This window comes from Macrotis lagotis, chromosome 1, assembly GCF_037893015.1.
Source record: "Macrotis lagotis isolate mMagLag1 chromosome 1, bilby.v1.9.chrom.fasta, whole genome shotgun sequence".
Lineage (NCBI taxonomy): Eukaryota > Metazoa > Chordata > Mammalia > Peramelemorphia > Peramelidae > Macrotis > Macrotis lagotis.
The window spans coordinates 799,094,930-799,111,301 of record NC_133658.1 but is presented as its reverse complement, the minus strand read 5'-3'; the positions used below and the strand labels follow the sequence as shown (position 1 = coordinate 799,111,301).

The 16,372-nt window shown below is 38.7% G+C and overlaps 2 protein-coding genes across 7 annotated transcripts in view; one reads left to right on the top strand and one right to left on the bottom strand.

Moving 5' to 3' along the window:
* Positions 1-9,828, bottom strand: part of PPME1 (protein phosphatase methylesterase 1) — a 71,114-nt gene extending 61,286 nt beyond the window's left edge. The window contains 2 exon segments of the mRNA XM_074216859.1: positions 9,267-9,319; positions 9,321-9,828. Coding sequence (XP_074072960.1) covers positions 9,267-9,319; positions 9,321-9,782 — 515 coding nt within the window. The 5' untranslated portion in view covers positions 9,783-9,828.
* Positions 9,829-9,942: 114 nt separating this feature from the next.
* C2CD3 (C2 domain containing 3 centriole elongation regulator) overlaps positions 9,943-16,372 on the top strand; it is a 161,913-nt gene continuing 155,483 nt past the window's right edge. For 4 of the 6 annotated variants that reach the window (XR_012474392.1, XM_074216853.1, XM_074216856.1 and 1 more), the window contains exons 1-2: positions 9,943-10,086; positions 11,446-11,715. Coding sequence is in view for 5 of the 6 variants with exons in the window: in XM_074216853.1 (XP_074072954.1) it covers positions 10,032-10,086; positions 11,446-11,715 (325 nt within the window). In the remaining variant the exon portion in view is untranslated. The remainder of the gene's footprint in view (positions 10,087-11,445; positions 11,716-16,372) is intronic. The other 2 variants (XM_074216852.1, XM_074216851.1) reach the window with 1 other exon arrangement.

Sequence of the window (16,372 nt, the reverse complement as noted above, 5' to 3'; positions counted from 1 at the left end):
GTAATTTCTTCTGTGCCAGAATTGAACAAAATGGTCAACTAGAAGTCTTAGAGGATTAGGAAAGAGGACCAATAAACTCCTGACCAAGCAAAAACAGAAGTATAGCCTACAGGGTTCTGGGTCTAGAGGCAACAAAAGCACCATATTGCCCCTCCATCCCCAAAGAAAATCCCAGTGTGTGTGGTCAGAAAGTCCCAGCATGAGGACATTCCCTGCAACTAACAATGTTGCAGTGTTTAAATTAGACCACCACAGGCCCACAAGCTCCAAGGTCCTGAGACTCCAGAAAAACATTCTAAAAATACAGTACTCTGAACCTCAAAGATCCAGGAGTTGGAGGTCAGTGCAAGAACTCAGGGTGATACCAAGCAGAGTTGACCACCCTAACCTAAAGCACTGCAAGAGACAGAACTTGGCCCTGATGTAAATCTCCAGTTCAGAAAAAAAAAAAGTGGAGTGAGATGAGTAAATCAAGAAAACATCAGCCACCAAAAAAAATTTATTGCAAATCTAAAGATGCCTCCAAAGAAAGAGACAGCAACTTTATAACAAAGGCAAGTTAAGATTCAGAGGAAAAAATGGATTTTTCTCAAGAGCTATTAATATCAAGAAAGGAAGTAAGAGATAAACAATCAAATGAAAGCTCATAAAGGAAAAGAATTAAAAGTGGGATCATTTGCTTAGAAGAGAAAGAGGTTTTCTTTGAAAAACAGAATACATCAAAGATAAATCAATAACTCCATTATACAGAAAGAAATACAAAAAAGACAAGAAAATGTAAAATATCTGATAGCAAAAACTAATCTAGAAAACAGGTTTTAAGATTTATGGTTTTTGGCCCTCTAATAGATTTTCATTCCCTTTTGTTCTGATTCTTCTTTCACAATATGACTAATACGGAAATATATTTATCAAAGCTAAAGTATATCAGATCACTTGCTATTTGGGGGAAAGAGGGAAAGAAGACAGGGAGAAAAATGTGGAACTCAAAATCTTACAAAAAATTGAATGTTGAAAATTATCTCTGCATGTAGTTGGAATAAATATTTTTTTAAAAAGGGGGAAAAGAACCATATGTACAAAAATATTCAAAGCAGTTCTTTCTGTGGTGGCAAAGAATCCAAAATTGAGGAGGTGTCTCTCAATTGGCCAAACAAGTTGTGGTATATGAGTGTAATGGAATATTATTGTTCCATAAAAAATGATGAGCACAACTTCTGAAAAATCTGGAAACATTTACATGAACTGATCCAAAATGAAGAAAACCAGGAGAATATTGTACACAGTAACAGTAATACTATGTGAAGATCAACTATGATAAACTTAGCTCTTCTCAGCAATTCAGTAATCAAAGACAATTCTAAAAGACTTGGGTTGGAAAATGTCATCCACATCCAGAGAAAGAACTGTGGAGGCTAAATGAAGATAAAAGCTCACTATTTTCACTTTTTAAATTTGTTTTTTCCTTTCCCATGGTTATTCCCATTTTTTCTGATTCTTCTTTCACAGTATGACTAATATGGAAATATGTGTAATATTATTGTGCATATACAACCAATATTAAATTACTTGCTACCTTAGAGATGGGGGAAGGGAGAAAATGTTACAAAACTGAATTTTGAAAACATTTTCATATAATTGGAAAAACAAATTAATAATAATAAAAAAGAGATCCTGGTCTATTCTAATAAGACTATTCCTGAGTGATCCTTATGTATGAAATATGACAAATGAAGAACATTTTGCACCAGAAAGATTCTAAGATCTTGTGTTGTAAAAATCTTTTCCTTCCTAGGCAAGTCACTTAATCTCTCTGGGCTTCAATTTCTTCACATGTAAAATGAGGCCTGGATCTCTTTAAGACTCATTCCAATTCTTAATCCTATATAGAAGACACCATGGAAGAAGGAAATTCCATGTCCTTTTCTACCTTGTTTTGGTTCTAGTTTGTAAACAGTAAAATTTTCAACCACATACTCATCTGTATCAGAATTCTATATTCAAAAAGGAACTGAACTATTTAATCAGGGTAAATTCAATTTCTGCTACTAATTTACCATATGGCCGTGAAAGGCAAAATATCCAGAATTATAAAAAAGGTAAAAGTCAATCATTCACTTAAAACACTTTCATTAAGTGTCAGGTTCTAGTGATACAAACACAATGAATTCAACAACACCTATTTGCAAAGAACTTACATTCTGTAGGATAGACTAGTGGATAAAAAGTCTATACAGCATAAAGTTAATAAAAAACAAATATAAACAAAGACACTATAAGTTGAAGTTAGAAAAGGTTTCATGAGGAAGTGAAGGACGACCCATCATACTTTGTCTTCCTAAGGCTATACTTGGAGTCCTGTGTATAGTTTAGAGCCTCATATTTCAGGTATAGTGATAAGTTAGAAAGCATCCAGAGTAAAGCAACAGAATGCTAATGGGTCTCAAGTTCAAACCACCCAAGGATCAGCTGAAGGGACTAGAGGTGCTCAACTTGGAGAAGAGAACCTTAAGGAGAAACTATTAGGGCAAGGATTGTCTGTCTTTCTTGTATATGTAGCTTAAACACCTGAAACATAAGAAGCACCTAATAAATAATGTTATCTCCAGCTAGTGAGCAATATAATCATTGTCTTCAAATAGTAGAAGGTGTGGAATATGAAAAGCATCTGGAAGGCAGGGTGTATCATGTTTCATCCTTGTATCCCAAGGACAAGACTATGTCCCATTCAATACCTGATGCTTGGTTGGAATTTGAGGGGATGAAGAGGATTTGTTTTTAAAGACTTTAAACAGTTAAAAATCTGTCACACTTGAAAGACCTAGATTCTACCCTTCTGTTTTACTTACCAAACAGGATGCTTCTCTCAATAATTTTGTGTAACAACCAATAAAACAGCAATGTTACTACTTCTTGTCACATGAGACTCTGGAGTATTTAGAGATTCTAAGATCAAAGAGGCTATTAAAATACAAAGTCTTCTTAAAAACTAGGGATAGAAAGAGTACTCTTTATTCTGATGCTTAATAAATGTTAAATTATGAATGCCTTGGTCTGTCTTTTACCCTTCCCTGTATAACCAGTGCTTGGTATATAGTTAACTATTTAATAAATGTTTATTGACTATTAATTTGCTTAAATTCACACAACACAAAATGTGGAATTAGGAAACCTGAGTTCGAATTTTGTGTATCAGACGTTCACTAACTGCATAACCCATGGCAAGTCATTTTTCTACTTCCCGCCTCTGTTTCCTCCTCTGTAAAATGGGGATAATAATAATAATATCTGCCTTACAAGGTTGATGAGGATCAAATAACTTAACATGTATAAAAGTTCTTTGCAAAATTTCAAGTGCTATATATTAATATAGACACAGAAACACACACACACACACACACACACACAGACACAGACACACACACACACACACACACACACACACACTCAGTGCCAGAAGCAGAACACAAATCCAAGTCTTCTTACTCTAGAGCTAGGATTTTTTTAACTTCACCACAGTATCTGATCAGGGTAAAGGGCATTGTATAATAGCAGATAAGATATGGAAGCCAGCAGTACATTTTGGTACACTAAATATACATAAGGGCTATTATATGCCCTAGATTTGACCTAAAGCATTCAAAAAATTATTTTTTTTCAAAACAACCTAGCATTCTACCCTCAAAATGTAATTCAGCAAATATTTCTTGAGGACCTACTCTTTATTTTTTTTAAAAGATTTTATTTATTTTGACTTTTACAATTTTCCCCCTAATCTTACTTCTCCCCCCCCCACAGAAGGCAATTTGCCAGTCTTTACATTGTTTCCATGGTATAAATTGATCCAAATTGAATGTGATGAGAGAAATTATATCCCTAAGAAAGAAACATAAAGTATAAGAGATAGCAAGATCCGACAATAAGATATCAGTTTTTTTCCCCTAAATTAAAGGTAATAATCCTTGGTCTTTGTTCAAACTCCACAGTTCTTTCTCTAGAATACACATGGTATTCTCCATCACAGACAGTCCCAAAATGTCCCTGATTGTTGCACTGATGGAATGAGCGAGTCCATCAAGGTGGATCATCACCCCCATGCAGCTGTTAGGGTGTACAGTGTTTTTCTGCTTCTGCTCAGTATCAGTTCATGCAAATCCCTCCAGGCTTCCCTGAATTCCCATCCCTCCTGGTTTCTAATAGAATAATACTGTTCCATCATGACATACATATACCATAATTTGCTAAGAAATTCCCCAATTGAAGGACATTTACTTGATTTCTAATTCTTTGCTACCACAAACAGGGCTGCTATGAATATTTTTGTACAAGTGTTTTTACCCTTTTTTACCCCTTTTTCATCATCTCTTCAGGGTATAGATCCAGTAGTGGTATTGTTGGATCGAGGGATAGACACATTTTTGTTGCCTTTTGGGCATAGTTCCAAATTGCTCTCCAGAAAGGTTGGATGAATTCACAGCTCCACCAACAATGTATTAGTAGGACCTACTCTTTAGGTGGTACAATGGTTAAGAGTGCTGAATTTGGATTCAGAAAGAGCCAAGTTCAAATACTGCCTCTCAAAACCCTTATACTAAGCTGTGTCCCTCAGGAAATCACTTAACTTATAGGCCTCATTTTCCTTAGCTATAAAATAGGGATAATAAATAATAGCATCTAAATCACAAGAGTTTTTGGGGGATCAAATGAGATGACAAATGTAAAGTGCTCTCCAAATCTTAAAGCCCTATATAAATACTAGCTATCATGATTATCATTACTATTTATAGAGGCCTTTACTGAGTGTTTGATGGGATACAAAGACAAATAAGCCATGATACCTTCATATAGGTTTATGCATGGGTTTCTAGGGAAAAGGGAAAAGAAAGACACAACTAAAGTAATAAAAAGTGCTTAAAAAGTTCACTAGAAAAAGACAATCACTTCAGGTTGGATAAAGTAGACATTTGAATTAAACTAATAGTAAGTAAATATCATAATTAACAAATTTGTTATTTGGTAGCTTGGTGGTACAGGAGATAGAGTGCTGGGCCTGAAGACAGAAGACTCATCTTCCTGAAATCAAATCTGACCTCAGACTTTGACCCTGGGCAAGTCACTTAATCCTCTTTGCCTCAGTTTCCTCATCTATAATATGAATTGGAGAAGGAAATAGCAAATGAATGCCAAGAAAATCCCACATAGTGTCACAAAGTCAGACAGAACTGAAACAGACTGAACAAAGATAGATGAAACTCAATTCAACAAGTATATATCTATCAAGTACTTACTATATATACAGCTCTGAGCTTGTTGTTAAGTATACAAAGTTGAAAAAAAATAGAATGGTCTCTCACAGAGGAAACAATTTAATGGAAGCACTAATACATGTACCCAAACAACTATAAAGAGATCTTATGAACCAAAATGATACCTCATGGAATATTAGTGAAAATTATTTTTTGTAATAATTATATTGAGGGAAGGGGAAGGGACAGGAAGGAAGAAGAAAAAAACATTGTAAAATTCAAAACCTTGCAAAAAAAATGACTGGTAGAAACTATCATTGTATATAATTAGAAAACAAATAAAATATTTATATTATTTTAAAAAATAATTACATGAAGAGTGAATAAAATGTCAACTGCTATAATAGGCTTGCCAAGAGAAGATTTGAACTTAAAATTTATTCATCTAAACACTTAATTTAAACATTAAACATTCATTTAAACATCTAATACTCCTCATCGTGTTTTTATTCTGACTTAAGGGAGCTTGTTCTTTGGACATTATCTAATCATTGAAGTCACTATGAAATCCTATTTTAATTCCCCTTACACTTGTACAAATTAATAATATTACATTTATACAGAATTTGGGGAAAATGGGAGTTATATATCCATATTAGGATATAACTCCAGATAATTAAAATTCAACTGGTTCAAGTTTATTCTTTTAAGTATTTTGGGAAGTAATTTTCCCAAATTCATCACACATTTTCTGTTTCCTTTCTATACAATTTAAAACATCTTTGATGATTATGTTATCATATGAACATCCATTACATGATTGACTTTGTAATATAGTCTTGAATATACTTTAGTTTTTCTGTCTCTTTTTTCTATTTTTCATCATGAGCTGTCATGGTGCATGTCTACTGACCTATTTTGTCACACCAAAGTTTGTTAAGAACTCTTTTAAATTATTTTTTGAAAAGAGTGAATAAGAGGTGCTCCTTAGGGCCTTTTATCCTGGTTATTCAAATATGTAGCTTTAGTTTAGAGGCAACTCCTAGCAAACTCCAGGCACTGAAGGTACCAAAAAGTATTTGCTCCAGATAAATGGGATAGAAAGTATCTAATATACCAACTGAACACTCAAACAAGAGAGAAGAGTATGAAATCATTGTATAAAGATTAATAAAATGCAATACCATAAAACAAAATGGATAAATTGTAGGTTTAGCATGGGAAAATGTGAAAAAATAATATAGTTGTATCTGCTATTGTTTTTTTTTATAGTTTTATAGGCATCCTTAACCAGATAAGAAAAATCTTTAAATTACTTCTAGTTTAACATTTTAGTACCAAGAATTTTTTTTTTTTTGCAATTAAGTTATAAACTTCCCTGCAAAGATATCAGTATATCCTTCTGTATTTACAGGTCTAATTCAGTAGAGTTCAGTTATTGAATTACCTAGGACTCAAGAAAGACACATTTTAGCTAATTTAATAGAACAATGTGCACATGAAAGATTATTCTATTTGTTTGACCACCATTTGAAAAGATTAGGCTTCACAAATCACAACTTTAAAGCCATTAGGGAGAATAATCTTGTTCTACAGTACTGGGAATAAAGTTAAAAGAATTGGTAACCATAGAAAAAGAAGCAAAGCCTTTGATTCTATTACTAACTCAATCTGTGACCTGGGGCAAATCACTACACTTCTATTTCTTTTTCCTGACTGTAATATAATAGTACTGTTTCACCTTGCTGAAATCATTCTCTTCAAGTCCCAGTTTGGGGCTAAGAAATTTTCCGGATCTCTCTCCCCTGCCCCCCACCCAGTTTAGTCCCTATATTGTGACTATATCATTTGGAGTTCTAGGTTCATAAAGACCAAGAACAATTGAGGAGTGGCCAGTAGTTACTAAGAAGCCAATTCTTATCTCAAAGAGCAGTGATACCATTTTAAAGTACCACAGGATATGACAATAAATTGGCATTTATTGACACTATTTGAAAATAATAGGCTTTTATATATACAGTGTTTTTAAGATTTAAGATTGGAGAAACATTTCCATTTTATAGATGAAGCAACTGAACTTTGGAGAGGTTAAATGACTTAGGAATATAACCAGTGAAGGTTTCCCTGTTTTTTTTTTCAAGATTCAGCTCAAATTCCACTTTCTACAAGAGATTTTTCCTAGTATCCCCAGTCTCTTTCCTCTTATTTATCTTCTATTTACATTGCTTATATCTTGTATGTACCTAGTTATTTGCAATTTGTTTCCCTCATTAGAATGTGAGCTTCTTGAGAAGGAACCTAATTTTTGCCTTTCTTTTTATGTTTAAATATGTTGAGTAGCATATCATAAGGGCTCAATAAATGTTTGCTGAAAGTAAAAGTCAGTATTCTAACTTGGATCTCTGAGTCAAAGTCTAGCACTCTTATTTCTTTAGCATTTCTCTGCTGACAAGAATAATTTACATAGAATTCTCCACTTGGAATCCATGGACATTCTTATCAGGTTTGATAGAACCTTTTTTACATTTCTCTCTGAAGAATCAAAGCAAAACCCAAAATGAACTAAATTTGACTGCTTTTTATTTATCTATTGTACTCACTTTTACTGACTATCAATAGCAAAAAAGGTTTTCAACATAAAATTCAGTAAGTATTTAAAGTTCCAATAACAGTTAGAAAACCAATACTATATACAATGTGGTTGATTGCCTTCATAGAACTTAAGGGATATATATATATATGCCAGGTTGATACGGCGCACACACACACACACACACACACACACAAAAGTATAATAGAAATAAATGGCAAATATGCTCCAGAAGTGTTATAAATAGAGAAAGAAGAAGAAAAGGTCTGGGATGGATAGGAGGCTGAGAAAAGAAATGACAGAGAAAAAGAATCAGGGAGGCTTTAAAGAAATTTTTTCCAAGAAGGAAAAATTTTTAGTAACAAAAATAATATTAACAATCAATATATATACAGTGCTTTATACATTAAGACACTGTTCTGAAAGCTTTGTCATCATTATCTTATTTGATCTTCATAACTTGAGGGGTGGGTGCTTTTATTATTCTCATTTTGCAGATGAGGAAATCAATGTGATCAGAAGCGTCACAGTGTCTGAAATCAGATTGGCTTGAGTCTTCCTGACTCCAGGCCTGTGATCTATCTACTACACCACCTCCAAAGTCAAGGTCTGAAACAGAAATGACTAGATAGAATTCATTTGTGTTTCAGTGATAACAAGATTTCTCAGCTCACAGAAGTGAAAGACTTTTTTTCAAACCTGCATGGCAGAGACAATGGAGAATAGCTGGTGAGGAACAAATTGTCAGGTTCCATAATTTCACATAAGCAGGTATGTGGTCGAGGGTCGGAAAGGGAAATGGCAGGATAAGTAAGAGATGGGAAACAAGGAGAGAGAGAAGTACATGCAGTAGGCACGGACAGAACTGAATATATATGAATGCCTCATAGGGAACAGTGAAGCCTCACTAGGTGAAAAGTCAAAGTCTATTTGAAAAGGAATGTAGTTAGATTACTTTCGTCTACACCTAAGGAAGCCGCCACATGTTCCCAGGATGCTTTTATGGAGAGTGGGTAAGCTGCGTATATAATAATAAAAAAATCTCCCAAAACTTGATAAAGTTATTAAGCTTTAATAGCTTAAAACCGCATGAACTTTGGGGATTTATCTCAAGCCTTAATTGCCTAAAACTTTGGGGACAGGCACCCTGCAGAAAGGAGGCCAAGCCCGGCCCTTTCGTTAACCTGCCTTCTGCCTCGAGTCCGGCTCGTTTCGGCCCTTCCTGGGCCGGCTCCCGGCCCCCACTCCAGGGCTGTCCATCCCGCTGCTCCGGCCGGGCGGTCTCCCGGGCTCCCTCCCACTTACCCCGCCCCCTTCCCCGAGGCGCCCCCCGACGCCCCCCGACAAGCCCGCGCGGGCCCCACCCTCCCAACCGTCCCCGTACCCCGGGGGGCGCCGGCGGGCCCCGGCGGGCGCGGGGCGGCACGTACCCCATGCGCAGCTTGGCTCCGCTCTGGCCGCCCCCGCCGCCCGGCAGCGGGGGGCCGGGAGGGCAGGCGGCCCAGGTGCATGGTCTTCTCCAAGGCCGACATGAACGGACACGGAGGCCGGGGCTGTCGCGCGTCGCGCCCGGGCGTCGCGGCCGGGACAGGGGGCTCAGACCAAGCCCGAGCGGCTCCGCGTAGTCCTCGGACGGCCCTCAGCCGCCGGCAGCGCCTGCTCCCGCCCACCCGAGCCCAAACCCCTCCCCTCGCCGACCGGCCCAGCCACTCCTCGGCGCCCGTCTCCTCAGCGACCCGCCGGAAGTGCGCAACCGCCCTCCCGCTGAGGAGCCTGGGTAGCCAAGTCGGCAGGAGCCCGGCGCGAGGGGGCGGGGCTCGTGCGGCCAATGGAGTCCTCCGGCGGCGGCCGCTGCTACGCCTGCGCATTGCTACCGTGGGCCGGCGTGGGGCGGGGACCGGAGCCGTCCGGTTCCGGTACCAGAACGAAAGCGGGTGGCAATGCATCCTGGGCTTTGTAGTTCTGGGAGGCCACAGCCCCGGCGCGCCTTCCTTCCCCGCCCTCGGGAGCTAAGGGTGTGGGCGGAGAGAGGCGGCCACCGGTGGCGGCCCTGAGTTTCCCGGCAGGCCCTGCGCCGGAGGCGGCGGTTGCGAGGAAACGCGCGCGCAGAGCGGGCGACGGCAGCCTCGGCGGGACGGAGCCGGGGGAGGAGGCCCGGGCGCCGGCGCCTCCGGGCCCGAGAGCGGCGCCTCGCCATGAAGCAGCGCAAGGGCCCGGGAACGGGCGGCGGGCGCGTCCGCCAGAAGAAAGGTAGCCGGGGCGGGGGGAGGGGACGAGCGGGAAGCAAGGCCTGGGGCCTCTGTGCAGCCGCGGCCCGGCCCAGGGGAGCGGAGGGACACGGTGCAGAACCCCAAGCCTTGCAAGGAAGGGGGGTTGGAAACGGCTGCCGGGCAGTTGGGAAGAGAAAGGAGGTCTTAAAGGAAAAAGAAGAGGGCCGGACGGCCCAGGGGGCCGTGGCAAGGGAGGGGGGAGATGGGAACCTCGGGAACTGTGGACCCCGCACGAGACTGGAGGGAGAAAAGAGGGGAGGGTCGTTCCAGAGTCGATTTTTCTCTGACCCCTTTGACGGTTTCCCCTCTTTGAGCCACAGTTTCCCCACTGACCCATCCGGCCGACTTCCTTCAGAAGACCCAGAATGAGCATCTAGAATAGATTTCAGATGAGAAGGATTTTAGTCAGACTCCAACCTTTACTTTATACATCATGACCATTTGCGAATTTAGAGGAGAAACAGGGTCTCTTACGGAGTGTTGTCGCCTCCCCATCCTGCCTGTCAAAATTCATTGATGTTGAAGCTCCCAGTTTACACGGGGTTTTTTTTGTGTTTCTCCTTCTGTCTCCAGCACATAATAGAAAAAATTAATCCGTGGTTATTGAATTTACACTAGGAAAGCCCAGAAAGTGTAAAAATAAATTCTTCAATCTGCAGGACATTACTGAGAGGGGATTGAAATAGAAGAAATCTAAAATGGAAGTTGCCAGATTTAGTACCATAAAGTCCACCAAAGAATCACAACTTTTCACACTTGGTGAAACTTTAGAGGTTATCTAAGCCTGCACATATTCACTTGAGTGTCCAGTGAGAAGAAACTGTTTCCCCTGCTAGACAAGCCTGATAAAATTTGGGCAGCAGTAATTTTCATAAAGATTTGGGTTTTTTTTTTTTTTACAATATATAAATACTAAAAGGAACCTAATGGCATAATGGCTGGGTGGCGCAATGGATAGAGCACCCACCCTGGACTCAGGAGTACCTGGATTCAAATCCGGCCTCAGACACTTAATTATTACCTAGCTGTGTGGCCTTGGGCAAGCCACTTAACCCCGTTTGCCTTGCAAAAAAACCTTTTAAAAAAAAAGGAACCTAAGAAGTCATCTCCCCTAACTCTCTCATATTACATAGGTAATGGACCAAAGAGGACATTCAGTGGCTTGCCGCATTATTGAATCTGAGATTTGAACACAGATCTTTTGACTCAAATGTAGTATTCTTTTCATTGTATCAGGGGAATTGTTGAGCAGAAAATAAAGTTCTTCAGTTGTTACATATATATCTTATTTGCCTACCTACTCCCAATTCTGATTTATCATTCTTGTCCTTTTACACAGGTCTAAGTGATATTTCACCATCCACAAGTCTACCTCCTCTGGTTGAAGGACAACTTCGATGTTTTCTGAGACTAACCATTAGTAAAATACTCTGGATGGTTGTGAAGCCTCCAACTCCTGTTCTCATCCGAGTGAGGTGGTGGGGAGAGACTTCAGATGGAACTTTGTTTTGTCCCCGGGATGCTTTCTCAATTGAACAAAAAACTGTGAAAACAACAACCCGCTATGCTATTCGTTGTGGACCCAAGCAATTTACTTCTTATCTCACAGGTAAACTTGTATCATCCAAACTTTTCCTCTCAAGACTTCATCATGGCAATTTGTTTTATACATTTGCTTATTGTATACTATTGTATACTGTTGTTATCTGTTTACATGTATATCTCCTTACTAGAATATAATTTTCATGAGGTAAGGACAGTGGCTTACTTAAACCTTCTATCTCCCAAAGTACCTGGGCAGTACTTTATACTGTGTAGGAACTTCACAATCATTTGTTAAAAAGAGTATTATGAATAGGACTTTTTTATTGTACTCAAGGGGCAATGGAAGAATAATGTATGGAGATTATAAATAGAGTGTGTCATGTATTATTCACCTACTGTTGTGAAGGTATACCAGAAACAATGTAAACTATCATGAGACTTGACTAACTGGAGAAGGAGGTGAATTGGTCATGTGAGAGGGAGGGATAAGAATAGACTGATACTCAATATCACATCTGATGCTCAGGAAGTAGTCTTTTTGAAGACAACCTCTAAAACCATTTGGCAGATCCTTTATGGAAGAAGGATTTGAGGAAAAACATAGACATGCATCAGGTAAAAATGTAAAGGGGTTGTAATCCTCTTTTCCTAGATCCAATGAAGTAGTTTGCATTGAAGCTAATTAAAACTTAATCAAATGCTGATAGGCAAACGGGGGGGGGGGGGGGGGGGGGCTCAGCTCTGTAGTTTAGAGTACATTTGTCTCTAACTTGAGTTTGTGAATTCTGTGTTATATGTCTCCATGACACAGAGATGTCTACCAACATGGACTTCCTCTCTTAAGTGCTAAAACAGAAAAGGTTATGGTGCAGAAGATGCTAAAACTGTGCTGTGTATTTGGTGGAGCAACAATTAGACTAATTCTTGTACTGCCAAATACTATTCCTAGATCTGTAGTATTATGGACAAGTCCTCTGAGGAGCTCGGTTTTCTCATCTGTAAAATGAAGATGTTGACCCAGAACACAGATTCTTATAGTTGGAAGGTTATCATTGAATAGTGTTATAATAGCAAGGGATTTCAGCAGTTATCCAATACACCTTACTTTGCAAAGATGATGAACCTGAGATGTGTTCTAATAAGGGATTTTCAGCTTGAATGTTAATTTGGACTTAGAGTATTTTAATTTTTCTTCCTCATACTAGAGCTGTGAATCATGCCCCAGGTTACTTTATCAGTTATCTGTCCATATTCCCTGGTCTACAGTTGTTGAGAAAGATGCAGAAACTAGGTTTCTCCAGTTAGCCTTGGACTTAAGTGTGCTCTGAGCAGGGTAAACAGAGGAGATCATCAAAGCAGGAATTGGGATTTCTGAGTTTCTTCTTCATAACTTTGTTTATCTTCCCAATTTTTTCCTATACCACTCTTATTTTTAAAATTCTTTTTGAGTTCTTCCAAGGACTGAGATCAGTTCATATTTTTTATTTACAGTTTTGGATGTAGGAGTTTTGATTTTGTTGTCTTTTTCTGGGTTTGTGTTTTGATCTTCCTTGTCGCCCTGGTAGCTTTCTGTATAGTCAGAATATTTTTTGCTGTTAGATTATTTTCCAGCCTATTTCTTGATTTTTAACTCAGCTAATTAGGATTTTATTTCTGGAAGGAAAAGGGAGTTTCCAAGCTTCATAGTTTTTGTACAACTGTTTTCAGAGGTAATTCTAGTCACCTGTAAGTTTTCAGTTTGTACTGTACTTTGATCTGTAAGCAACCACAAGCACTCTTTTCCACTCTGGAACTGTGGCCAGAGTCTCTACTACCCTGTGGCCACAAACTCTGATATATTAATATTCCTCTTTTACCCTGGGATTGAGACTCAGCACTGTGACCCAGATCCAAATATGGGCAATGCAACAGAACCTTGTCCCTGGGGCCAGCAGAGGGACCCATGTAATCTCCTTGTTTTCGGTTATTTTTAAAACTTTATTTTGAGAAGGTTGGTCATAGGCTTTAGAAGCCTGCCAAAATAGTATGTAACACAAAGGAAGGTCCAGAACGCTGATCAGGAGATTTCAGTAATCTTTAAACCCAATATCCATCAACAGGAAGATATGGCAACCAAAGAACAGGGATTTGATCTTAGACTGCTTTAAAACAGATTATAACCAGAAAAAAGTAGTTTTAGTCCTGCTCTCTGAGAGTGATAGGTAGAAGTTGTAGGGAAGCACATTTCACTTTTACCTAAGTACAATTTCCTAACAAGCAGAACTGTCCAAAAATTTAGAGAGTCTATGGGGTTCTGAAAGGGCACTCATTGGCCTATGAGTAAGACGACCCAGGCTGAAATTCCTCTTATCACTTGTAATACCTGTGTGAGCTGATCAAGTTGAATAACTTATCTAGGCCTTAAGAGAATTTTCCAGTCTGTAAAATGAGAAACTAGACTAGCTGGCCTCAGAGGGGCTAAATATATAATTCCAAGTGACATAGAACCCTGTTTATCCTTTAAACCTTTGTGTAAGTGCCACCTGTGTAAGACTGCATGAGCTCCACTCATCTTCCTTTGGCTCTCTGCCCATAGCCTCATCTGATCTCGTAAAATTGTTTATTCAACACTTTTGTTGTGTGATTTATATTATATTTATGTGTATATGTCCTGTCTTCTATTCAAAGAGTCATAAACTCTTTGAAGCCATTAATTCTGGTATATCTTTCTATTCCTTCCCACAAAGTTTACACAGAGAAAATGCTTCATAACTATTTGTTGCTTGAATGAAAAAAAAACCCCTCAGATTTGGGATAGACCTTGAAGGCCATCTAGTGTCCAATAAACATCTGAGGAAGATTGAATTCCCATATTAATATACCCAACTGTATTCAGCTATTGTTTGAAAATTTAGAATAGTGAGAAAATTGACTACTTCCTAAAACATTTCATTTTGGCTATCTCATAAAGTTTTTTCCATACATGAACCTTGATGACAGTGATGATTGTTCTTGGTTTTTGAAGAAGACTGTGACATCAGGGAGGTGATGCCATAACAAGTACATGAATTGGATTTGAGTGAGGTTATGCTGTGCTAAGTCACCAGCCTCTCTTTCTCTTCCAGAGCCATCTGAGTCCAGTGGCCAAACATGAATCAGGACAATTGGAGATGGCCCTGGATGAGGGGCAATCAGGGTTAAGTGACTTGCCCAAGGTCACAAAGGTGGCAAGTGTCTGAAGCTAGATTTGAACTCCCATCCTCCTGACTCCAAGGCTAGTACTCTATCCACTGCGTCACCTAGCTTCCCTGAATATATTCCGCTGGGGAATTGAACCCCAGCTTCTTGCATGACAGATAGAGATACTGACCACTATGCTAATAAGGAACACATACATGAACTCTAAATTTGCCTCACAGAAACTAATGTTCCTTGCTCCCTAATTCTAGTCTGAGGCCAATCAGAGCAAACCTAATCCTCCTTTATAGAAATTCTTCAAGATGGCTATTATACTTTTCCCAACCCTTTTCTTTTCTAGATTAAATCTCTATTTTCCTGAATCACTTTTCATATGCCATGATCTCAGAGTTTCTCATCATCCTATTCATCCTCCTTTGGAAGCAGTCTAGTTTACTGTTTTCTCTAAAATGTGCTGTCCAGAACTGTACACAATACTCTAAATGTTATCTGATCAGGATATAGTATAGTGGTTACCTCTTTATTACCAGATATCATTTTTTCCTTAGGCAGTTTAAGACAGTGAGATTTTTTGACTGCCATACCACACTGTTTGCTATTATTGATCTTGCATTCCACTAAAAATTCTCATATCTTTTGTAGATTAACTGAATTAGCAATGCTTCCCCACATTGTACTTGAAAATTTTATTTTTTTAACTTATGTAATATTTGATTTTGTGATTTAGCTTGCCAAAACATTTTGTTCTTCCAGTTTAACTGCCTTCTGTGTTTGTATCCACCAGATATTAAGGTACTCCAATGAAGACTGCCTTCCAAGGTGTCCATGGCATAGTTATCTAAAGTAATAAAAAAGAACAAAGAACTAGGAATCAAGAAACTTGGGTTCTAGTCTCAACTTTACCATTAAATTGATGCATGTCTTTAGAAAGTTAGTTCCCCAAGATAATATCTGAGCATAAACCAGATGATCTCTGAATTCTGATTGGGTTCTAACTTTCTATGATTATATTTTTCTAATCATGGGATGGATATGACTTAAGCTGGTCCCTAAAGGATAAGTAGTTATTTAGTATTTTGATAATGGACTAGAAAAAGAAAAATTGGACATAATCACATAATATACCATAGAGTTTTGGAAAGTAGATTTCAAAGGGTTCGGAGAAATTTAGCTAGGATGTCTTATTAGATAGACTAAAATGTTTCAGGTCAAGTTAACCCAGGAGGGAAGAGAGAGATGACCAGAAATGAAATTCTGAAGACAAAAGAGGAAATGGGCAAATTAGATTTGCCTAAATGGATTGAGATGGATGCCCAGACAACTCATCAACTAATTTTTTTTTAAATGGACAGAAAATGGAAACAAGTTCACATAACAGAAAACAATATGTATGACAAAAATGTTGTCAGGATTGCTGAAGTTCAAAATAAACTGAGAATGTCAAGGAATGTCAAGGACAACAAAAGAATGTTGTAACTTTTAGCTATGATTGGAGGGGGGAAAAAGGGGGGGAAAAGGATCAAAGAAGGGATATGCCACCACTC